The 18,925-nt window shown below is 49.1% G+C and overlaps 1 protein-coding gene across 1 annotated transcript in view; it reads left to right on the top strand.

Annotated features, from left to right (window-relative positions):
* Nucleotides 1–18,925, top strand: part of LOC144510913 (uncharacterized) — an 81,891-nt gene that overhangs the window by 23,493 nt on the left and 39,473 nt on the right. Inside the window, exons 6-7 of the mRNA XM_078240970.1 lie at nt 10,556–11,480; nt 11,577–11,693. Coding sequence (XP_078097096.1) covers nt 10,556–11,480; nt 11,577–11,693 — 1,042 coding nt within the window. The remainder of the gene's footprint in view (nt 1–10,555; nt 11,481–11,576; nt 11,694–18,925) is intronic.

Here is an 18,925-nt window from a genome sequence, read left to right as displayed (position 1 = left end):
TGCATCTGTAAAAGTTGGTGAGAGTCGAAGCTGACATGTCAAATTTTCTTAGTCTTCTGAGAAAGTAGCGGCGTTGGTGGGCTTTCTTAATTATAGTGTTGGCATGGGGGGACCAGGACAGGTTGTTGGTGATCTGGACACCTAAAAACGTGAAGCTCTTGACCTTTTACACTTCGTCCCCGTTGATGTAGACAGGGGCATGTTCTTCTCTACGCTTCCTGAAGTCAATGACAATCTCTTTCATTTTGTTGGCATTGAGGGAGAGATTATTGTTGCCACACCAGTTCACCAGATTCTCTATCTCATTCCTGTACTCTGTCTCATCATTGTTTGAGATCCGACCCACTACAGTGGTGTCATCAGCAAACTGGAAAATCGAGTTGGAGGGGAATTTGGCCACACAGTCATAGGTGTATAAGGAGTCTAGTAGGGGGCTGAGAACACAGCCTTGTGGGGCACAGGTTTTGAGGATGATCGTGGAGGAGGTGTTGTTGCCTATCCTTACTGATTGTGGTCTGTGAGTTAGGAAGTTCAGACCCAGTCGCAGAGGGAGGTGCCGAGGCCCAGGCCATGAGTTTGGATATGAGTTTTGTGGGAATAATGGTGTTGAAGGCTGAACTGTAAATAAATAGGAGTCTGACATAGGTGTCCTTGTTATCTAGGTGTTCCAGGGTTGAGTGCAGGGCTAGGGAGATGGCGTCTGCTGTGGACTTGTTGCGGCAGTAGGCAAACTGTAGTGGATCGAGGTAGTCCAGGAGGCTGGAATTGATTCGTGCCATGACTAGCCTTTTGAAGCACTTCATAATGATGGATGTCAGAGCCACCGGCCGATAGTCATTAAGGCACGCTGCTTGGCTTTTCTTAGGCACTGGAATGATGGTTGTCTTCTTGAAGCAGATAGGGACCTCAGATTGTTGTAAAAAGAGGTTGAAGATGTCTGTGAATACCTCCACCAGGGATCTGCGCAGGATCGGAGTGCTCGTCCGGGCACCCCATCCGGGCCAGTTGCTTTCCATGGGTTGACCTTTGAGAAAGCTGCTCTGACATCTGCGATGATGACCCCAGATAAAGGTTCATCCAGGGTTTCCAGGGTGGAGGGCATGCTCTTGCTGACCTCTTGCTCAAAACGGGCCTCTGACAGTGCAGCACTCCTGAAGCACTGTCCCTCTGACAATGCAGCGCTCCTCAGTACTATCCCACCGATTGTGCGACACTCCATCAGCACTGTCATTCTGACAGTGCAGGACTCCCTCAGCACTAACCCTTTGACAGTGCAGCACTCCCTCAGCACTAACCGTTTGACAGTGCAGCACTCCCTCAGTGATGTTCCTCTGACAATGCAGCATTCCCTCAGTGATATCTCTCTGACAGTGCAGCATTCCCTCAGTGATGTCAGTCTGACAGTGCACCGCTCCCTCAGCACTGTCCCTCTGACAGTGCAGCGCTCCCTCAGCACTGTTCCACTGACAGTGCAGCTCGCCCTCAGCACTGTCCCTCTGACAGTGCAGCGCTCCCTCAGCACTGTCCCTCTGACAGCACAGCGCTCCCGCAGCACTGTCCCACTGACGGTGCAGCTCTCCCTCAATTATGTCCCTCTGAGAGTGCAGCAATCCCTCTGCACTGTCCCTCTGACAGTGCAGCGCTCCCGCAGCACTGTCCCTCTGACAGTGCAGCTCTCCCTCAGTGATGTCACTCTGACAGTACAGCACTCCCTCAGTGATGTCACTCTGACAGTGCACCATTCCCTCAGTGATGTCACTCTGACAGTGCAGCATTCCCTCAGTGATGTCAGTCTGACAGTGCACCGCTCCCTCAGCACTGTCCCTCTGACAGTGCAGCGCTCCCTCAGCACTGTCCCACTGACAGTGCAGCGCTCCCTCAGTGATGTTCCTCTGACAGTGCAGTGCTCTCTCAGTGATGTCACTCTGACAGTGCAGCATTCCCTCAGTGATGTCAGTCTGACAGCACAGCGCTCCAGCAGCACTGTCCCTCTGACAGTGCAGCTCTCCCTCAATTATGTCCCTCTGAGAGTGCAGCAATCCCTCAGCACTGTCCCTCTGACAGTGCAGCGCTCCCCCAGCACTGTCCCTCTGACAGCGCAGCTCTCCCTCAGTGATGTTCCGCTGACAGTGCAGCGCTCCCTCAGTGATGTCACTCTGACAGTGCAGTGCTCTCTCAGTGATGTCCCTCTGACAGTGCAGCTCTCCCTCAGTGATGTTCCTCTGACAGTGCAGCGCTCCCTCAGTGATGTCACTCTGACAGTGCAGTGCTCTCTCAGTGATGTCCCTCTGACAGCGCAGCGCTCCCTCAGTGATGTCATCTGACAGTACAGCACTCCCTCAGTGATGTCCCTCTGACAGTGCAGTGCTCTCTCAGTGATGTCACTCTGACAGTGCAGTGCTCTCTCAGTGATGTCACTCTGACAGTGCAGTGCTCTCTCAGTGATGTCCCTCTGACAGTGCAGTGCTCTCTCAGTGATGTCACTCTGACAGTGCAGTGCTCTCTCAGTGATGTCCCTCTGACAGCGCAGCGCTCCCTCAGTGATGTCATCTGACAGTACAGCACTCCCTCAGTGATGTCACTCTGACAGTGCAGTGCTCTCTCAGTGATGTCCCTCTGACAGTGCAGCTCTCCCTCAGTGATGTTCCTCTGACAGTGCAGCGCTCCCTCAGTGATGTCAATCTGACAGTGCAGTGCTCTCTCAGTGATGTCCCTCTGACAGCGCAGCGCTCCCTCAGTGATGTCATCTGACAGTACAGCACTCCCTCAGTGATGTCACTCTGACAGTGCAGCGCTCCCTCAGTGATGTCACTCTGACAGTGCAGTGCTCTCTCAGTGATGTCCCTCTGACAGTGCAGCTCTCCCTCAGTGATGTTCCTCTGACAGTGCAGCGCTCCCTCAGTGATGTCACTCTGACAGTGCAGTGCTCTCTCAGTGATGTCCCTCTGACAGTGCAGCTCTCCCTCAGCACTGTCCCTCTGACAGTGCAGCGCCCTGTCAGCACTGTCCCTCTGACGGTGCAGCTCTCCCTCAGCACTGTCTCTCTGAAAGTGCAGCGCCCTGTCAGCACTGTCCCTCTGACGGTGCAGCTCTCCCTCAGCACTGTCCCTCTGACAGTTCAACACTCCCTATGCACTGTCTCTCTGACAGTTCCGCTCTCCCTCAGCACTGTCCCACTGACAGTGCAGCTTACCCTCAGCACTGTCCCACTGACAGTGCAGCTCTCCCTCAGCACTGTCCCTCTGACGGTGCAGCTCTCCCTCAGCACTGTCCCTCTGACGGTGCAGCTCTCTCTCAGCACTGTCCCTCTGACGGTGCAGCGCTCCCTCAGCACTGTCCCTCTGACAGTGCAGCTCGCCCTCAGTGATGTCCCTCTGAGAGTGCAGCAATCCCTCAGCACTGAGCCTCTGACAGTGCAGCGCTCCCTCAGCACTGTCCCTCTGACAGTGCTGCGCTTCCTCAACACTGTCCTTCTGACAGCACAGCGCTTCCTCAGCACTGTCCCACTGCTTTTTAACTTAGCTGCAGCTGCTAGCAACGCGTGTTAGGGAACTGGAGAAGGAGCTTGATGACCTCCATCTAATTCGGGAGAATGAGAAGCATATAGACAGTAGCTTTAGGGAGGTAGTTACACCGAGGCAGCAGAGCACAGGAAATTGGGTTACTGTAAGGAGAGGAAATGGAAATGTGAAAGGACAGGCAGAGCAGGGTTCCCCTGTGGCCACACCCCTCCACAACAGGTATACTGAATTGGATCCTGTTGTGAGAGATGCTTTACCTGGGACAAGCTGCAACAGCCGGAACTCTGATACTGAATCTGGTTCTACAGCGCAAAAGGGTGGGAGGAAGAAGAGGAGAGCAGTAGTGATAGGGGACTCAATGATCAGAGGTACGGACAGGAGGTTCTGTGGTCGGGACAGAGACTTCCGCATGGTTTGTTGCCTCCCGAGTGCCAAGGTCAGGGATGTCACTGATTGCGTGCACAGCGTTCTAAAGTGGGAAGGTGATCAGCCAGATGTCGTGGTACACATCGGTACAAATGACATAGGTAGGAAGAGTGAGGAGGTCCTAAAGAGTGAGTACAAAGAGCTTGGAAGGAAGTTAAAAAGCAGGACCCTGAGGGTAGTAATCTCAGGATTGCTACCTGTATCACGTACCAGTGAGGGTAGGAGTAGGATGCTTGGGTGGATGAACACGTGGCTGAGGAACTGGTGTAGGGGGCAGGGTTTCCGATTCTTGGATCATTGGGACCTCTTCTGGGGCAGGTGGGACCTGTACAAGAGAGACGGGTGACACCTAAACTACAAGGGGACCAATATACTTGCAGGGAGGTTTGCTAGTGTTATTGGGGAGTGTTTAAGCTAGATTTGCAGGGGGATGGGAACCAGAGTGCCAGAGCAGATAGTGGAGCAGGGGTAAAAAGACAGGTTAGTTCAAGCAAAATCACAAAAGGAAGGGTTGAGTGTGGTGGAAATAACCTTTTGAGGTGTGTCTATTTCAATGCCAGGAGTATTGTGGGGAAGACAGATGAGCTGAAGGCGTGGATAGACACATGGAAATATGACATTATAGCCATTAGTGAAACTTGGCTACAGGAGGGGCAGGACTGGCAGCTCAATGTTCCAGGGTTCCAATGTTTCAGGCGGGATATAGGCAGAAGGATAAAAGGTGGGGGGGGTGGCATTGTTGGTCAGGGAAAATGTTACAGAGGTACTCAGGCAGGATAGATTAGAGAGCTTGTCGACAGAGGCCCTATGGGTGGAGCTGAGAAACAGGAAAGGTATGACCACATTAATGGGGTTGTATTATAGACCACCCAATAGTCAGCGAGAATTGGAGGAGCAAATCAGCAGAGAGATAGCTGACAACTGCAAGAAACACAAAGTTGCGATAGTAGGGGATTTTAATTTTCCACATATAGATTGGGACTCGCATACTGTTAAAGGTTTAGACGGGGTAGAGTTTGTAAAATGTGTTCAGGAAAATTTTCTACATCGGTATATAGAGGTGCCAACGAGAGAGGGTGCGATATTGGATCTCCGATTGGGAAATGAGTTAGGGCAGGTGATGGATGTGAGTGTGAGGGAATACTTTGGATCCAGTGATCATAATGCCATTAGTTTCAACCTGATGAAGGGGATAGATAGAGTGAACGTTCAAAGACTATTTCCTCGGCTGGATGGAGCTATTACAAGGGGGCATAACTATAGGGTTCACGGTGGGAGATATAGGAAGGATATCAGAGGTAGGTTCTTTACGCAGAGAGTGGTTGGGGTGTGGAATGGACTGCCTGCAGTGATAGTGGAATCAGACACTTTAGGAACATTTAAGCGGTTATTGGATAGGCACATGGAGCACACCAGGATGATAGGGAGTGGGATAGCTTGATCTTGGTTTCAGATAAAGCTCGGCACAACATCGTGGGCCGAAGGGCCTGTTCTGTGCTGTACTGTTCTATGTTCTATGTTCTGATCATGGATAAGGATAGATCTGGTCCTCGGGTTGAAGTTCTGAACTGGAAAAAGGCCAAATTTGATGAAATGAGAAGGGATCTGGGAAGTGTCGATTGGCACAGGCTGTTCTCTGGTAAGGATGTAAATGGAAAGTGGGAGGCCTTCAAAGGAGAAATTTTGAGAGTGCAGAGTTTGTATGTTCCTGTCAGGATTAAAGGCAAAGTAAATAGGAATAAGGAACCTTCGTTCTCGAGGGAGATTGTAACACTGATTAAGAGGAAGAGAGAGTTGTATGAAATGTACAGGCAGCAAGGAACAGATCAGATGCTCAAGGAGTATAAAAAGTGCAAGAAGCTACTTAAGAGGGAAATCAGGAGGGCTAAAAGAAGACATGAGGTTGCTTTGGCAGACAGAGTGAAGGAAAATCCAAAGAGCTTCTATAGTTATGTTAGGAACAAAAGGATAGTGAGGGATAAAATTGGTCCTCTTGAAGACCAGAGTGGTAGACTATGTATGGAACCAAAAGAGATGGGGGAGATACTAAATGGTTTTTTTGAATCCGTATTTCCTGAGGAAATGGGCACGGAGTCTACGGAAATAGGGCAAACAGGTGGGGAGGTCATGGAACCTTTACAGATCAAAGGGGAGGAGGTGCTCGCTGTCTTGAGGCAAATCAGAGTGGATAAATCCCCAGGACCGGACAGGGTATTCCCACGGACCTTGGGGGAAGCTAGTGTTGAACTTGCAGGGGCCCTGGCAGACATATTTAAAATGTCAGTATTCACGGGGGAGGTGCCGGATGATTGGAGGGTGGCTCATGTTGTTCCGTTGTAGAAAATAGTTTCCAAAAGAAATCCGGGAAATTATAAGCCAGTAAGTTTGACGTCGGTGGTGGGCAAGTTATTGGAAGGTGTGATAAGGGATAGGATCTACAAATATTTGGATAGACAGGGACTTATTAGGGAGAGTCAACATGGCTTTGTGCATGGTAGGTCATGTTTGACCAATCTATTAGAGTTTTTCGAGGAGGTTACCAGGAAAGTGGATGAAGGGAAGGCGGTGGATGTTGTCTGCCTGGATTTCAGCAAGGCCTTTGACAAGGTCCCTCATGGGAGGTTAGTTAGGAAGGTTCAGTCGCTGGGTATACATGGGGAGGTAGTAAATTGGATTAGACACTGGCTCAATGGAAGAAGCCAGAGAGTGGTTGTGGAGGATTGCTTCTCTGAGTGGAGGCCTGTGACTAGTGGTGTGCCACAGGGACCAGTGTTGGGTCCATTGTTGTTTGTCATCTATATCAATGATCTGGATGATAATGTGGTAAATTGGATCAGCAAATTTGCTGATGATACAAAGATTGGAGGTGTAGTGGACAGTGAGGAAGGTTTTCAAAGCTTGCAGAGGGATTTGGACCAACTAGAAAAATGGGCTGAGAAATGGCAAATGGAATTTAATGCAGACAAGTGTGAGATATTGCACTTTGGAAGGACAAATCAAAGTAGAACATACAGGGTAAATGGTAGGACTCTGAAGAGTGCAGTTGAATAGAGGGATCTGGGAATACAGGTACAGAATTCCCTAAAAGTGACGTCACAGGTGGATAGGCTCGTAAAGAGTGCCTTTGGTACATTGGCCTTTATAAATCGGAGTATCGAGTATAAAAGTTGGAGTGTTATGGTAAGGTTATATAAGGCATTGGTGAGGCCGAATTTGGAGTATTGTGTACAGTTTTGGTCACCTAGTTACAGGAAGGATGTAAATAAGGTTGAAAGAGTGCAGAGAAGGTTCAGAAGGATGTTGCCGGGACTTGAGAAGCTGAGTTACAGAGAGAGATTGAATAGGTTGCAAGTTTATTCCCTGGAGCGTAGAAGAATGAGGGGAGATTTGATAGAGGTGTATAAGATTTTGATGGGTATAGATAGAGTGAATGCAAGCAGGCTTATTTCACTGAGGCTAGGGGAGAAAAAAACCAGAGGGCATGGGTTAAGGGTGAAAGGAGAAAAGTTTAAAGGGAATATTAGGGGAGGCTTCTTCACGCAGAGAGTGGTGGGAGTGTGGAATGAGCTGCCGGATAAAGTGGTAAATGCAGGGCACTTTTAACATTTAACAAGAAAGACTTGGACGGGTTCATGGATGAGAGGGGTGTGGAGGGATATGGTCCAAGTGCAGGTCAGTGGGACTAGGCAAAAAATGGTTCGTCACAGACAAGAAGGGCCAAAAGGCCTGTTTCTGAGCTGTAATTTTCTATGGTTCTATGTCCTAAGTGCCTTGCTACAGCATCTAATATTGGCTTCTAATATTTTCCCTATGACAGATATTGCGCTAATTGCCCTGTAATTTCCTGCTTTCTGTCTTCAACCCTTTTTGAATAATACATTTGCTATCTTCCAAATGGATCCATCAGTGAATCGAGGGAATTTTGGAAAATTAAAACCACAGCATCAACTGTCACATTAGCCACATTTTTCAAGACTTTTGAGTAAAGTCCATCCAGACCAGAGGATATCAGCCGCAGACCCAAAAATTTGTTCAATACCACTTCCCTGGTGATTGTAATTTTGTAAGAAGTTTAACAACACCAGGTTAAAGTCCAACAGGTTTATTTGGTAGCAAAAGCCACACAAGCTTTCGAGGCTCTGAGCCCCTTCTTCAGGTGAGTGGGAATTCTGTTCACAAACAGAACTTATAAGACACAGACTCAATTTACATGAATAATGGTTGGAATGCGAATACTTACAACTAATCCAGTCTTTAAGAAACAAAACAATGGGAGTGGAGAGAGCATCAAGACAGGCTAAAAAGATGTGTATTGTCTCCAGACAAGGCAGCCAGTGAAACTCTGCAGGTCCACGCAACTGTGGGAGTTACAAATAGTGTGACATAAATTCTGATTCTTCCGGTGCACCTTCCGGTGCACCTTCAACCGGTGCTATACACTAGATACATCGATGACATTTTCTTCCTTTGGACTCATGGTGAACAATCACTGAAACAACTCTATGATGACATCAACAAGTTCCATCCCACCATCAGGCTCACCATAGACTACTCTCCGGAATCGGTTGCATTCTTGGACACGCGCATCTCCATTAAGGACGGTCACCTCAGCACCTCACTGTACCGCAAGCCCACGGATAACCTCACGATGCTCCACTTCTCCAGCTTCCACCCTAAACACGTTAAAGAAGCCATCCCCTACGGACAAGCCCTCCGTATACACAGGATCTGCTCGGATGAGGAGGATCGCAACAGACACCTCCAGACGCTGAAAGATGCCCTCATAAGAACAGGATATGGCGCTAGACTCATTGATCAACAGTTCCAACGCGCCACAGCGAAAAACCGCACCGACCTCCTCAGAAGACAAACACGGGACACAGTGGACAGAGTACCCTTCGTTGTCCAGTACTTCCCCGGAGCGGAGAAGCTACGGCATCTCCTCCGGAGCCTTCAACATGTCATTGATGAAGACGAACATCTCGCCAAGGCCATCCCCACACCCCCACTTCTTGCCTTCAAACAACCGCACAACCTCAAACAGACCATTGTCCGCAGCAAACTACCCAGCCTTCAGGAGAACAGTGACCAAGACACCACACAACCCTGCCACAGCAACCTCTGCAAGACGTGCCGGATCATCGACACAGATGCCATCATCTCACGTGAGAACACCATCCACCAGGTACACGGTACATACTCTTGCAACTCGGCCAACGTTGTCTACCTGATACGCTGCAAGAAAGGATGTCCCGAGGCATGGTACATTGGGGAAACTATGCAGACGCTGCGACAACGGATGAATGAACACCGCTCGACAATCACCAGGCAAGACTGTTCTCTTCCTGTTGGGGAGCACTTCAGCGGTCACGGGCATTCGGCCTCTGATATTCGGGTAAGCGTTCTCCAAGGCGGCCTTCGCGACACACGACAGCGCAGAGTCGCGGAGCAGAAACTGATAGCCAGGTTCCGCACACACAAGGACGGCCTCAACCGGGATATTGGGTTTATGTCACACTATTTCACATAAATATTTCTGCTTTTTTCCTCCTGAGTCTTTATCATGCGATCCTAGAATCAGAATTTATGTCACACTATTTGTAACTCCCACAGTTGCGTGGACCTGCAGAGTTTCACTGGCTGTCTTGTCTGGAGACAATACACATCTTTTTAGCCTGTCTTGATGCTCTCTCCACTCCCATTGTTTTGTTTCTTAAAGACTGGATTAGTTGTAAGTATTCGCATTCCAACCATTATTCATGTAAATTGAGTCTGTGTCTTATAAGTTCTGTTTGTGAACAGAATTCCCACTCACCTGAAGAAGGGGCTCAGAGCCTCGAAAGCTTGTGTGGCTTTTGCTACCAAATAAACCTGTTGGACTTTAACCTGGTGTTGTTAAACTTCTTACTGTGTTTACCCCAGTCCAACGCCGGCATCTCCACATCATGATTGTAATTTTCCCAGGTTCCTCCATCTCAAACATTTTCTGATTTACAGCTATTTCTGGGATGTTATTTGTGCCCACTATAGTGAAGATTGATGCAAAATACTGGCTTAATTCATCTGCCATAGCTCTTCTTTCCATTTTCAATTCCATAGAAGCTCAGTACTGAACTCCGACAGTGCAGCATTCCCTCCATATTAAGCCTCCGACAGTGTGACAGTCCATCAGTACTGACCCTCCAACTGTGTGACACTACATCTTTACTGACCATCCGACAGTGTGACACTCCCTCAGTACTGACCCTCCGACAGTGCAGCATGCCCTCAGTACTGACCCTTGAACAGTGTGACACACCCTCAACACTGAGCCTCTGACAGTGTGACACTCCCTCCATACTGACTCTCCAACGGTGTGACATGCCCTCAATACTGAGCCTCTGACAATGTGACACTCCCTCCATACTGACCCTCCAACAGTTTGACACACCCCCAGTACTGACTCTCCGACAGTGTGACACTCCCTCAGTGCTGACAGTACAACTCTCCCTCAGTTTTTTCTTGCGAATGTATCTACCTCTCATTTTCTTAGATTTTATCCAGACCAGTTTGATGAATATTTGAGGTCCTGTGACTCGCAACGCCATCAGATGTGCTGTGACTGACAGCTCCACCAGACGTCCTCTGACTCTCAGCTCCACCAGACGTCCTCTGACTCTCAGCTCTACCAGACGTCCTCTGACTCTCAGCTCCACCAGACGTCCTCCAACTCTCAGCTCCACCAGACGTCTTCCAGCTCTCAGCTCCACCAGACGTCCTCTGACTCTCAACTCTATCAGACATCCTCCGACTCACAGCTCTACCAGACATCCTCCGACTCTCAGCTCTACCAGACATCCTCCGACTCTCAGCTCTACCAGACATCCTCCGACTCTCAGCTCCACCAGACATCCTCCGACTCTCAGCTCTACCAGACATCCTCTGACTCTCAGCTCTACCAGACATCCTCTGACTCTCAGTTCCACCAGACATCCTCCGACTCTCAGCTCCACCAGACATCCTCCGACTCTCAGCTCCACCAGACATCCTCCGACTCTCAGCTCCACCAGACATCCTCCGACTCTCAGCTCTACCAGACATCCTCCGACTCTCAGCTCCACCAGACATCCTCCGACTCTCAGCTCTACCAGACATCCTCCGACTCTCAGCTCTACCAGACATCCTCCGACTCTCAGCTCCACCAGACATCCTCTGACTCGCAGCTCCACCAGATGTCCTCTGACTCGCAGCTCCCCCAGATGTCCTCTGACTCTCAGCTCCACCAGATGTCCTCTGACTCTCAGCTCCACCAGATGTCCTCTACTCGCAGCTCCACCAGATGTCCTCTGACTCTCAGCTCCACCAGATGTCCTCTGACTCGCAGCTCCCCCAGATGTCCTCTACTCGCAGCTCCACCAGATGTCCTCTACTCGCAGCTCCACCAGATGTCCTCTGACTCGCAGCTCCACCAGACATCCTCTGACTCGCAGCTCCACCAGATGTCCTCTACTCGCAGCTCCACCAGATGTCCTCTGACTCTCAGCTCCACCAGATGTCCTCTGACTCTCAGCTCCACCAGATGTCCTCTACTCGCAGCTCCACCAGATGTCCTCTGACTCTCAGCTCCACCAGATGTCCTCTGACTCGCAGCTCCCCCAGATGTCCTCTACTCGCAGCTCCACCAGATGTCCTCTGACTCGCAGCTCCACCAGATGTCCTCTGACTCGCAGCTCCACCAGATGTCCACTCAGTTATTCACTGACTCTCGTAATCTATTGAAGTGTGTTAAACACTGATGATCTTCCTCCTGTGTGCTGTGTTATACACTGTCTGTCTCCATCCAGTGTATTGTATTATATATTGACTGTCCCAATCCAGTGTGGTGTATTACATACTGACACTCTTTATCCAGTGTATTGTGTTATAAACTGACAGTCACTCTCCTCTGTGTTGTATTGAACACTGACAAACTCTATCCAGTGCAGTGTGTTATAGAATGACCACCTCCATCAAGCATGTATTGTATTATACAATGACTCTCTCTTTCCGATCAGGTGTGCCGTTTGCTGACTGTATTTCTCCAGTGATGGTTCTTTACAGTATTAGCCTCCCTCCAATGTGGTGAGCTATACACTGACCGAGTGTAGCATGTGTTGTATGTTATTGACTGACTCTTAATCTATTGAAGTGTGTTAAACACTGCTGATCTCCCTCCTGTGTGTTCTGTTATACACTGTCTCGATCTCGTGTGCTGTATTATACACTGACTGTCCCTATCTGGTGCGGTGTGTTATACACTGAGTGTCTCTATCCAGTGTGGAGTGTTACATGCTGACTGTCTCTATCCAGTGTGCTGTGTCAGTCACTGATCGTCTATCCAGTGTGCTGTGTCAGTCACTGATTGTCTATCCAGTGTGCTGTGTTATACACTGATTGCCCCAATCCAATGTTGTATACACCAACTATCCTTATCCAGTGTGCTGTGTTATACACTGGCTGTCCCTGTTCAGTGTAGTGTGTTATATACCGACTCTCTATCCAGTGTGTTATCTTACACACTGTCCCTATCCAGCGCAGTGTGTATACACAGATTGTCCCTATCCAGTGTGGTGTCTTATACACTGATGGTTGCTATCCAGTGCAGTTGTTATACACAGACTGTCCCTATCCAGTGCGGTGTATTATACACTGGCTGTCTCTATCCAGTGCGGTGTATTATACACTGACTGTCTCTATCCAGTGCGGTGTCTTATACACCGACTGTCCCAATCCATTGCGGTGTGTTATACACTGACTGTCCCTTTCCAGTGCGGTGCGTTTTATGCTGACAGTCTCTATCCAGTGTGGAGTATTATACACTGTCTGCATCCAGTGTGCTGTATTATACACTGATTGTCTCTATCAAGTGTGCTGCGTTATACACTGACTCTCTCTATCCACTGTGGTGTGTTATACACTGACTGCCCTAATCAAGTGTTGTGTGTTGTACCCTGACTGTCTCTATTCAGTGCAGTGCGTCATACACTAACTGTCTGTATCCAGTGCTGTATGTTATACACTGACTGTCTCAATGCAGTGTAGTGTACCATTGACTAACAATAATGTCCAGTACGGTGTTCTGTACATTAATCGTCTCCCTCCAATATGGTGGGCTATCCACTGACCGCGTGCAGCAGGTTTTGTATTAATCAATACATCTCTTAACCTATTGCAGTGTGTTAAACACTGAGGGTGTCCCTCCTGTGTAATGTGTTATACACTGACTATCTCTCTCTCCAGTGTGGTTTGTTATGTACTGGCGGTTTCTATTCAGTGCAGTGTGTTACACCCTGTCTGACTCTATCCACTGTACTGTGTTATGCACCGACTGTGTCTATCCAGTGTGGAGAGTTATACACTGACTATCTCTATCCAGTGTGCTCTGTTATACACTGGCTGACTCTATCCAGTGTGGTTGTTATACACTGACTGTCTCTATCCAGTGTGGAGTGTTATACATTGACTGTCTCTATCCAGTGTGCTATGTTATACACTGGCTCTCTCAATCCAATGTGGTTGTTATACACTGTCTCTATCCAGTATGTTGTCTTACACACTGCCCGTCCCTATGGGCAGCACCGTAGCACAGTGGTTAGCACTGCTGCTTCACAGCTCCAGGGACCTGGGTTCGATTCCTGGCTTGGGTCACTGACTGTGTGGAGTTTGCACATTCTCCTCGTGTCTGTGTGGGTTTCCTCCAGGTGCTCTGGTTTCCTCCCACAGTCCAAAGATGTCCGGGTTAGGTTGATTGGCCATGCTAAAATTGCTCCTTAGTGTCCTGGGATGCGTAGATTAGAGGGATTAGCGGGTAAAATATGTAGGGATATGGGGGTAGGGCTTGGGTGGGATTGTGGTCGGTGCAGACTCGATGGGCCGAATGGCCTCTTTCTGTACTGTAGGGTTTCTATGATTTCTATGATTTCTATCCAGTGCAGTGTGTTACACACTGACTGTCTATATCCAGTGTGGTGTGTTATACACTGACTGCCCAATCCAGTGTTGTGTGTTATACAGGAGCGATTTGTTACAGGAGTGCTGGGGTAAGAGATCGACTTTTAAATCACTTTTTCGCAGGCTCGGTTTATTTATTTATTTATTTTTAAACTTTTAAAGTCTAGACCGGAAGTAGGCCGCACGCGGGGTGTTGTGGGAACGGTTTTTGAATTTTCTTTCAGCGCGCGGGAGATTTAAAGGGGAGGCCGCAGTATTCAGCGGGCAGCGTTGACAGCGGGCAGGGTTGAGAGCAGGCAGCGGAGTGAGGAGGGAGCAGAGTGAGAGTTGAAGGGCTTTGGCTCTAAGGGCTTCGGCGGAAAGGGCGAGGCGGGGTAAGTTTAATTCTTAAGTACGTTTCTCTGTGTTCCTTGAAAAAATAAGGGAAATTATGAGTGTGAGGCCAGTCTGTTGTTCCCAATGTAGGATGTGGGAGGTCCTGGAGGCTCCTGGCCTCCCGGATGTCCATATCTGTGATGGGTGTGTCGAGCTGCGGTTCCTAAGGGACCATGTTAGAGAACTGGAACTGCAGCTCGAGGATCTTCGTCTGGTTAGGGAAAATGAGGAGGTGATAGACAGGAGCTATCAGCAGGTGGTCACACCGGGACCACGGGAGGCAGACAAGTCCAGGAAGCGGAAAACTCGGGTGATAGAGAGCACCCCGGTGGATGTGCCCCTTCACAATAAGTACTCCTGTCTGAGTACTGCTGGGGGGGACAGCCCACCTGGGGGAAGCAGCAGTGGCCGTGTCTCTGGAGCAGAGTCCGGCCCTGTAACTCAGAGGGCTAAGGAAAGGAGGAGGAAGGCAGTATTAATCGGGGACTCAACAGCAAGGGGGTCGGACAGGCGTTTTTGCGGAGGCAGGCGGGAATCTCGGATGGTGGTCTGCCTCCCTGGTGCCGGAATCCAGGATGTCTCTGATCGCGTCCCAGATATCCTGAGGTGGGAGGGAGAGGAGCCAGAGGTCGTGGTACATATTGGTACCACTGACATAGGTAGGAAGAGGGAAGGGGTCATGAAAAGAGAATATAGGGAGTTAGGTAGGCAGTTGGGAAGGAGGAACGCAAAAGTAGTAATCTCAGGATTGCTGCCTGTGCCACGGGAAAGTGAGAGCAGGAATGGAGTGAGGTGGAGGATGAATGCGTGGCTGAGGGACTGGAGCGGGGGGGGGGGGGGCAGGGATTCAGGTTCCTGGATCATTGGGACCTCTTTAGGGGCAGGTGTGACCTGTACAAAAAAGACGGGTGGCACTTGAATCCCAAGAGGACCAATATCCTGGCAGGAAGGTTGGCTCAGGCTACTGGGGAGACTTTAAGTTAGAAAGGTTGGGGGGAGGGAATCGTGATGAGGTGACTGAGAGCGAGGAGGTTAGCCTGCAAATAGAGAAGGATTGTATACACTGTAAGAGGGAGAATAGCCGGGTGATGGAGAAGGGGAGAGCTCAGACCAAAGGTTTGAGATGTGTCTATTTTAACGCCGGGAGTGTCGTGAATAAAGTGGATGAGCTTAGAGTGTGGATCGATGCTTGGAAGTGTGTTGTGGTGGCCATTACGGAGACTTGGGGGCAGGGACAGGACTGTATACTTCAGGTGCCGGGTTTCAGATGTTTCAGAAAGGACAGAGAGGGAGGCAAAAGAGCGGGGGGTGGGGGGGGGGGGGGGGGGGGTGGGTGGCACTGCTGATCAGGAATAGTGTCACAGCTGTAGAGAAGGTGGAAGCCGTGGAGGGATTGTCTATGGAGTCTCTGTGGGTGGAAGTTTGGAGCAGGAAGGGGTCGATAACTTTGCTGGGTGTTTTCTACAGGCTGCCCAATAGTAACAGGGATGTTGAGGAGCAGATAGGGAAACAGATCCTGGAGAGATATAGTAATAACAGGATTGTCATGATGGGAGACTTTAATTTCCCAAACATCGATTGGAATATCCCTAGGGTAAGGGGTTTGGATGGGGAGGAGTTTGTTCGGTGTGTTCAGGAGGGTTTCCTGACACAGCATGTGGATAAGCCTACAAGAGAAGAGGCTGTACTCGCTCTGGTATTGGCTAATGAACCTGGACAGGTGTCGGATCTCTCAGAGGGGGATGATCTTGAGGATAGTGATCATAACTCTATCTCCTTTACGCTAGCATTGAAAAGAGATAGGATCAGGCAAGCTAGCAAAGTGTTTATCTGGAGTAAGGGGAAATATGAAGCCATCAGGCAGGAGATTAGAGGCGTAAATTGGAAGGAGGTATTCTCGAGGAAAAGTACCGAAGTAAGGTGGCAGATTTTCAAGGAATGTTTGTCTGGAGTTCTGCATGACAACGTTCCGATGAGACAGGGAGGTTTTGGTAGGTTACGGGAACCGTGGTGCACGAAAGCTGCACTGAACCTAGTCAAAAAGAAAAGGAAAGCGTACAAAAGGTTCAGAGAGCTAGATGATGATAAGGATCTCGATGAGTATACGGCTTGTAGGAAGGGACTTAAGAAAGAAATTAGGAGAGCCAGAAGGGGTCACGAGAAGGCCTTGGCAGGTAAGATTAAGGAGAACCCTAAGGCGTTCTATAAATATGTGAAGAGTAAAAGGATGAGATGTGAATCTTAGAATCTTAGAAACCCTACAGCACAGAAAGAGGCCATTCGGCCCATCGAGTCTGCACCGACCACAATCCCACCCAGGCCCTACTCCCATATCCCTACATATTTTACCCACTAATCCCTCTAACCTACACATCCCAGGACACTAAGGGCAATTTTTTAGCATGGCCAATCAACCTAACCCGCACATCTTTGGACTGTGGGAGGAAACCGGAGCACTCAGAGGAAACCCACGCAGGCACGAGGAGAATGTGCAAACTCCACACAGACAGACGGCACAGTAGCACAGTGGTTAGCACTGCTGCTTCACAGCTCCAGGGTCCCGGGTTCGATTCCCGGCTCGGGTCACTGTCTGTGTGGAGTTAGCACATTCTCCTTGTGTCTGCGTGGGTTTCCTCTGGGTGCTCCGGTTTCCTCCCACAGTCCAAAGATGTGCGGGTTAGGTTGATTGGCCAGGTTAAAAATTGCCCCTTAGAGTCCTGAGATGCGTAGGTTAGAGGGATTAGCAGGTAAATATGTGGGGGTAGGGCCTGGGTGGGATTGTGGTCGGTGCAGACTCGATGGGCCGAATGGCCTCCTTCTGCACTGTAGGGTTTCTATGATTCTATGACAGTGACCCAAGCCGGGAATCAAACCCAGGAACCCTGTGAAGGAATAGGACCTATAAAATGTGAAGGTGAGAAAGTCTGTACAGAACTGGAAGAAATAGCAGAGATGCTTAATGAATATTTTACCTCGGCATTCACGGTGGAAAAAGACCTGGGTGGTTGTACTACAGGATTGAGGTGGACTGAAAAAATTGAGTATGTGGACATTAAGAAAGAGAATGTGTTGGAAATTTTGAATAGCATCAAGATAGATAAGTCGCCGGGACCGGATGTCAAGAACAGAAGGTTGGTTAGGGCAAGTTTAGGGCCAGTTATAGATGGCAGAGGGAAGTTATGTGTGGAACCGGAGGAGATTGGTGAAGCATTGAACCAATATTTCTCTTCGGTGTTCACGCAAGGGGACATGAATATAGCTGAGGAGGACACTGGGTTGCAAGGGAGTAGAATAGACAGTATTACAGTTGATAAGGAGGATGTGCAGGATATTCTGGAGGGTCTGAAAATAGATAAATCCCCTGGTCCGGATGGGATTTATCCAAGGATTCTCTGGGAGGCAAGAGAAGTGATTGCAGAGCCTCTGGCTCTGATCTTCAGGTCGTCGTTGGCCTCTGGTATAGTACCAGAAGATTGGAGGTTAGCGAATGTTGTCCCATTGTTTAAGAAGGGGAACAGAGACTTCCCCGGGAATTATAGACCGGTGAGTCTCACTTCTGTTGTCGGCAAGATGTTGGAAAAAATTATAAGGGATAGGATTTATAGTTATTTGGAGAGTAATGAATTGATAGGTGATAGTCAGCATGGTTTTGTGGCAGGTAGGTCGTGCCTTACTAACCTTATTGAGTTTTTTGAGAAAGTGACCAAGGAGGTGGATGGGGGCAAGGCAGTGGACGTGGTATATATGGATTTTAGTAAGGCGTTTGATAAGGTTCACCATGGTAGGCTTCTGCAGAAAATGCAGATGTATGGGATTGGGGGTGATCTAGGAAATTGGATCAGGAATTGGCTAGCGGATAGGAAACAGAGGGTGGTGGTTGATAGTAAATATTCATCATGGAGTGCGGTTACAAGTGGTGTACCTCAGGGATCTGTTTTGGGGCCACTGCTGTTTGTAATATTTATTAATGATCTGGATGAGGGTATAGTTGGGTGGATTAGCAAATTTGCTGATGACACCAAAGTCGGTGGTGTGGTAGACAGTGAGGAAGGGTGTCGTAGTTTGCAGGAAGACTTAGACAGGTTGCAAAGTTGGGCCGAGAGGTGGCGGATGGAGTTTAATGCGGAGAAGTGTGAGGTAATTCACTTTGGTAGGAATAACAGATGTGTTGAGTATAGGGCTAACGGGAGGACTTTGAATAGTGTGGAGGAGCAGAGGGATCTAGGTGTATGTGTGCATAGATCCCTGAAAGTTGGGAATCAAGTAGATAAGGTTGTTAAGAAGGCATATGGTGTCTTGGCGTTTATTGGTAGGGGGATTGAATTTAGGAGTCGTAGCGTTATGTTGCAACTGTACACAACTCTGGTGCGGCCGCACTTGGAGTACTGTGTGCAGTTCTGGTCCCCACATTACAGGAAGGATGTGGAGGCTTTGGAGAGGGTGCAGAGGAGGTTTACCAGGATGTTGCCTGGTATGGAGGGGAGATCCTATGAGGAGAGGCTGAGGGATTTGGGATTGTTTTCGCTGGAAAGGCGGCGGCTGAGAGGGGATCTTATTGAAACATATAAGATGATTAGAGGTTTAGATAGGGTGGATAGTGATAGCCTTTTTCCTCTGATGGAGAAATCCAGCAC

The sequence above is a fragment of the Mustelus asterias genome, chromosome 23 (assembly GCF_964213995.1).
Source record: "Mustelus asterias chromosome 23, sMusAst1.hap1.1, whole genome shotgun sequence".
NCBI classification, from domain to species: Eukaryota; Metazoa; Chordata; class Chondrichthyes; order Carcharhiniformes; family Triakidae; genus Mustelus; species Mustelus asterias.
This window is presented reverse-complemented; position numbering and strand designations above follow the sequence as displayed.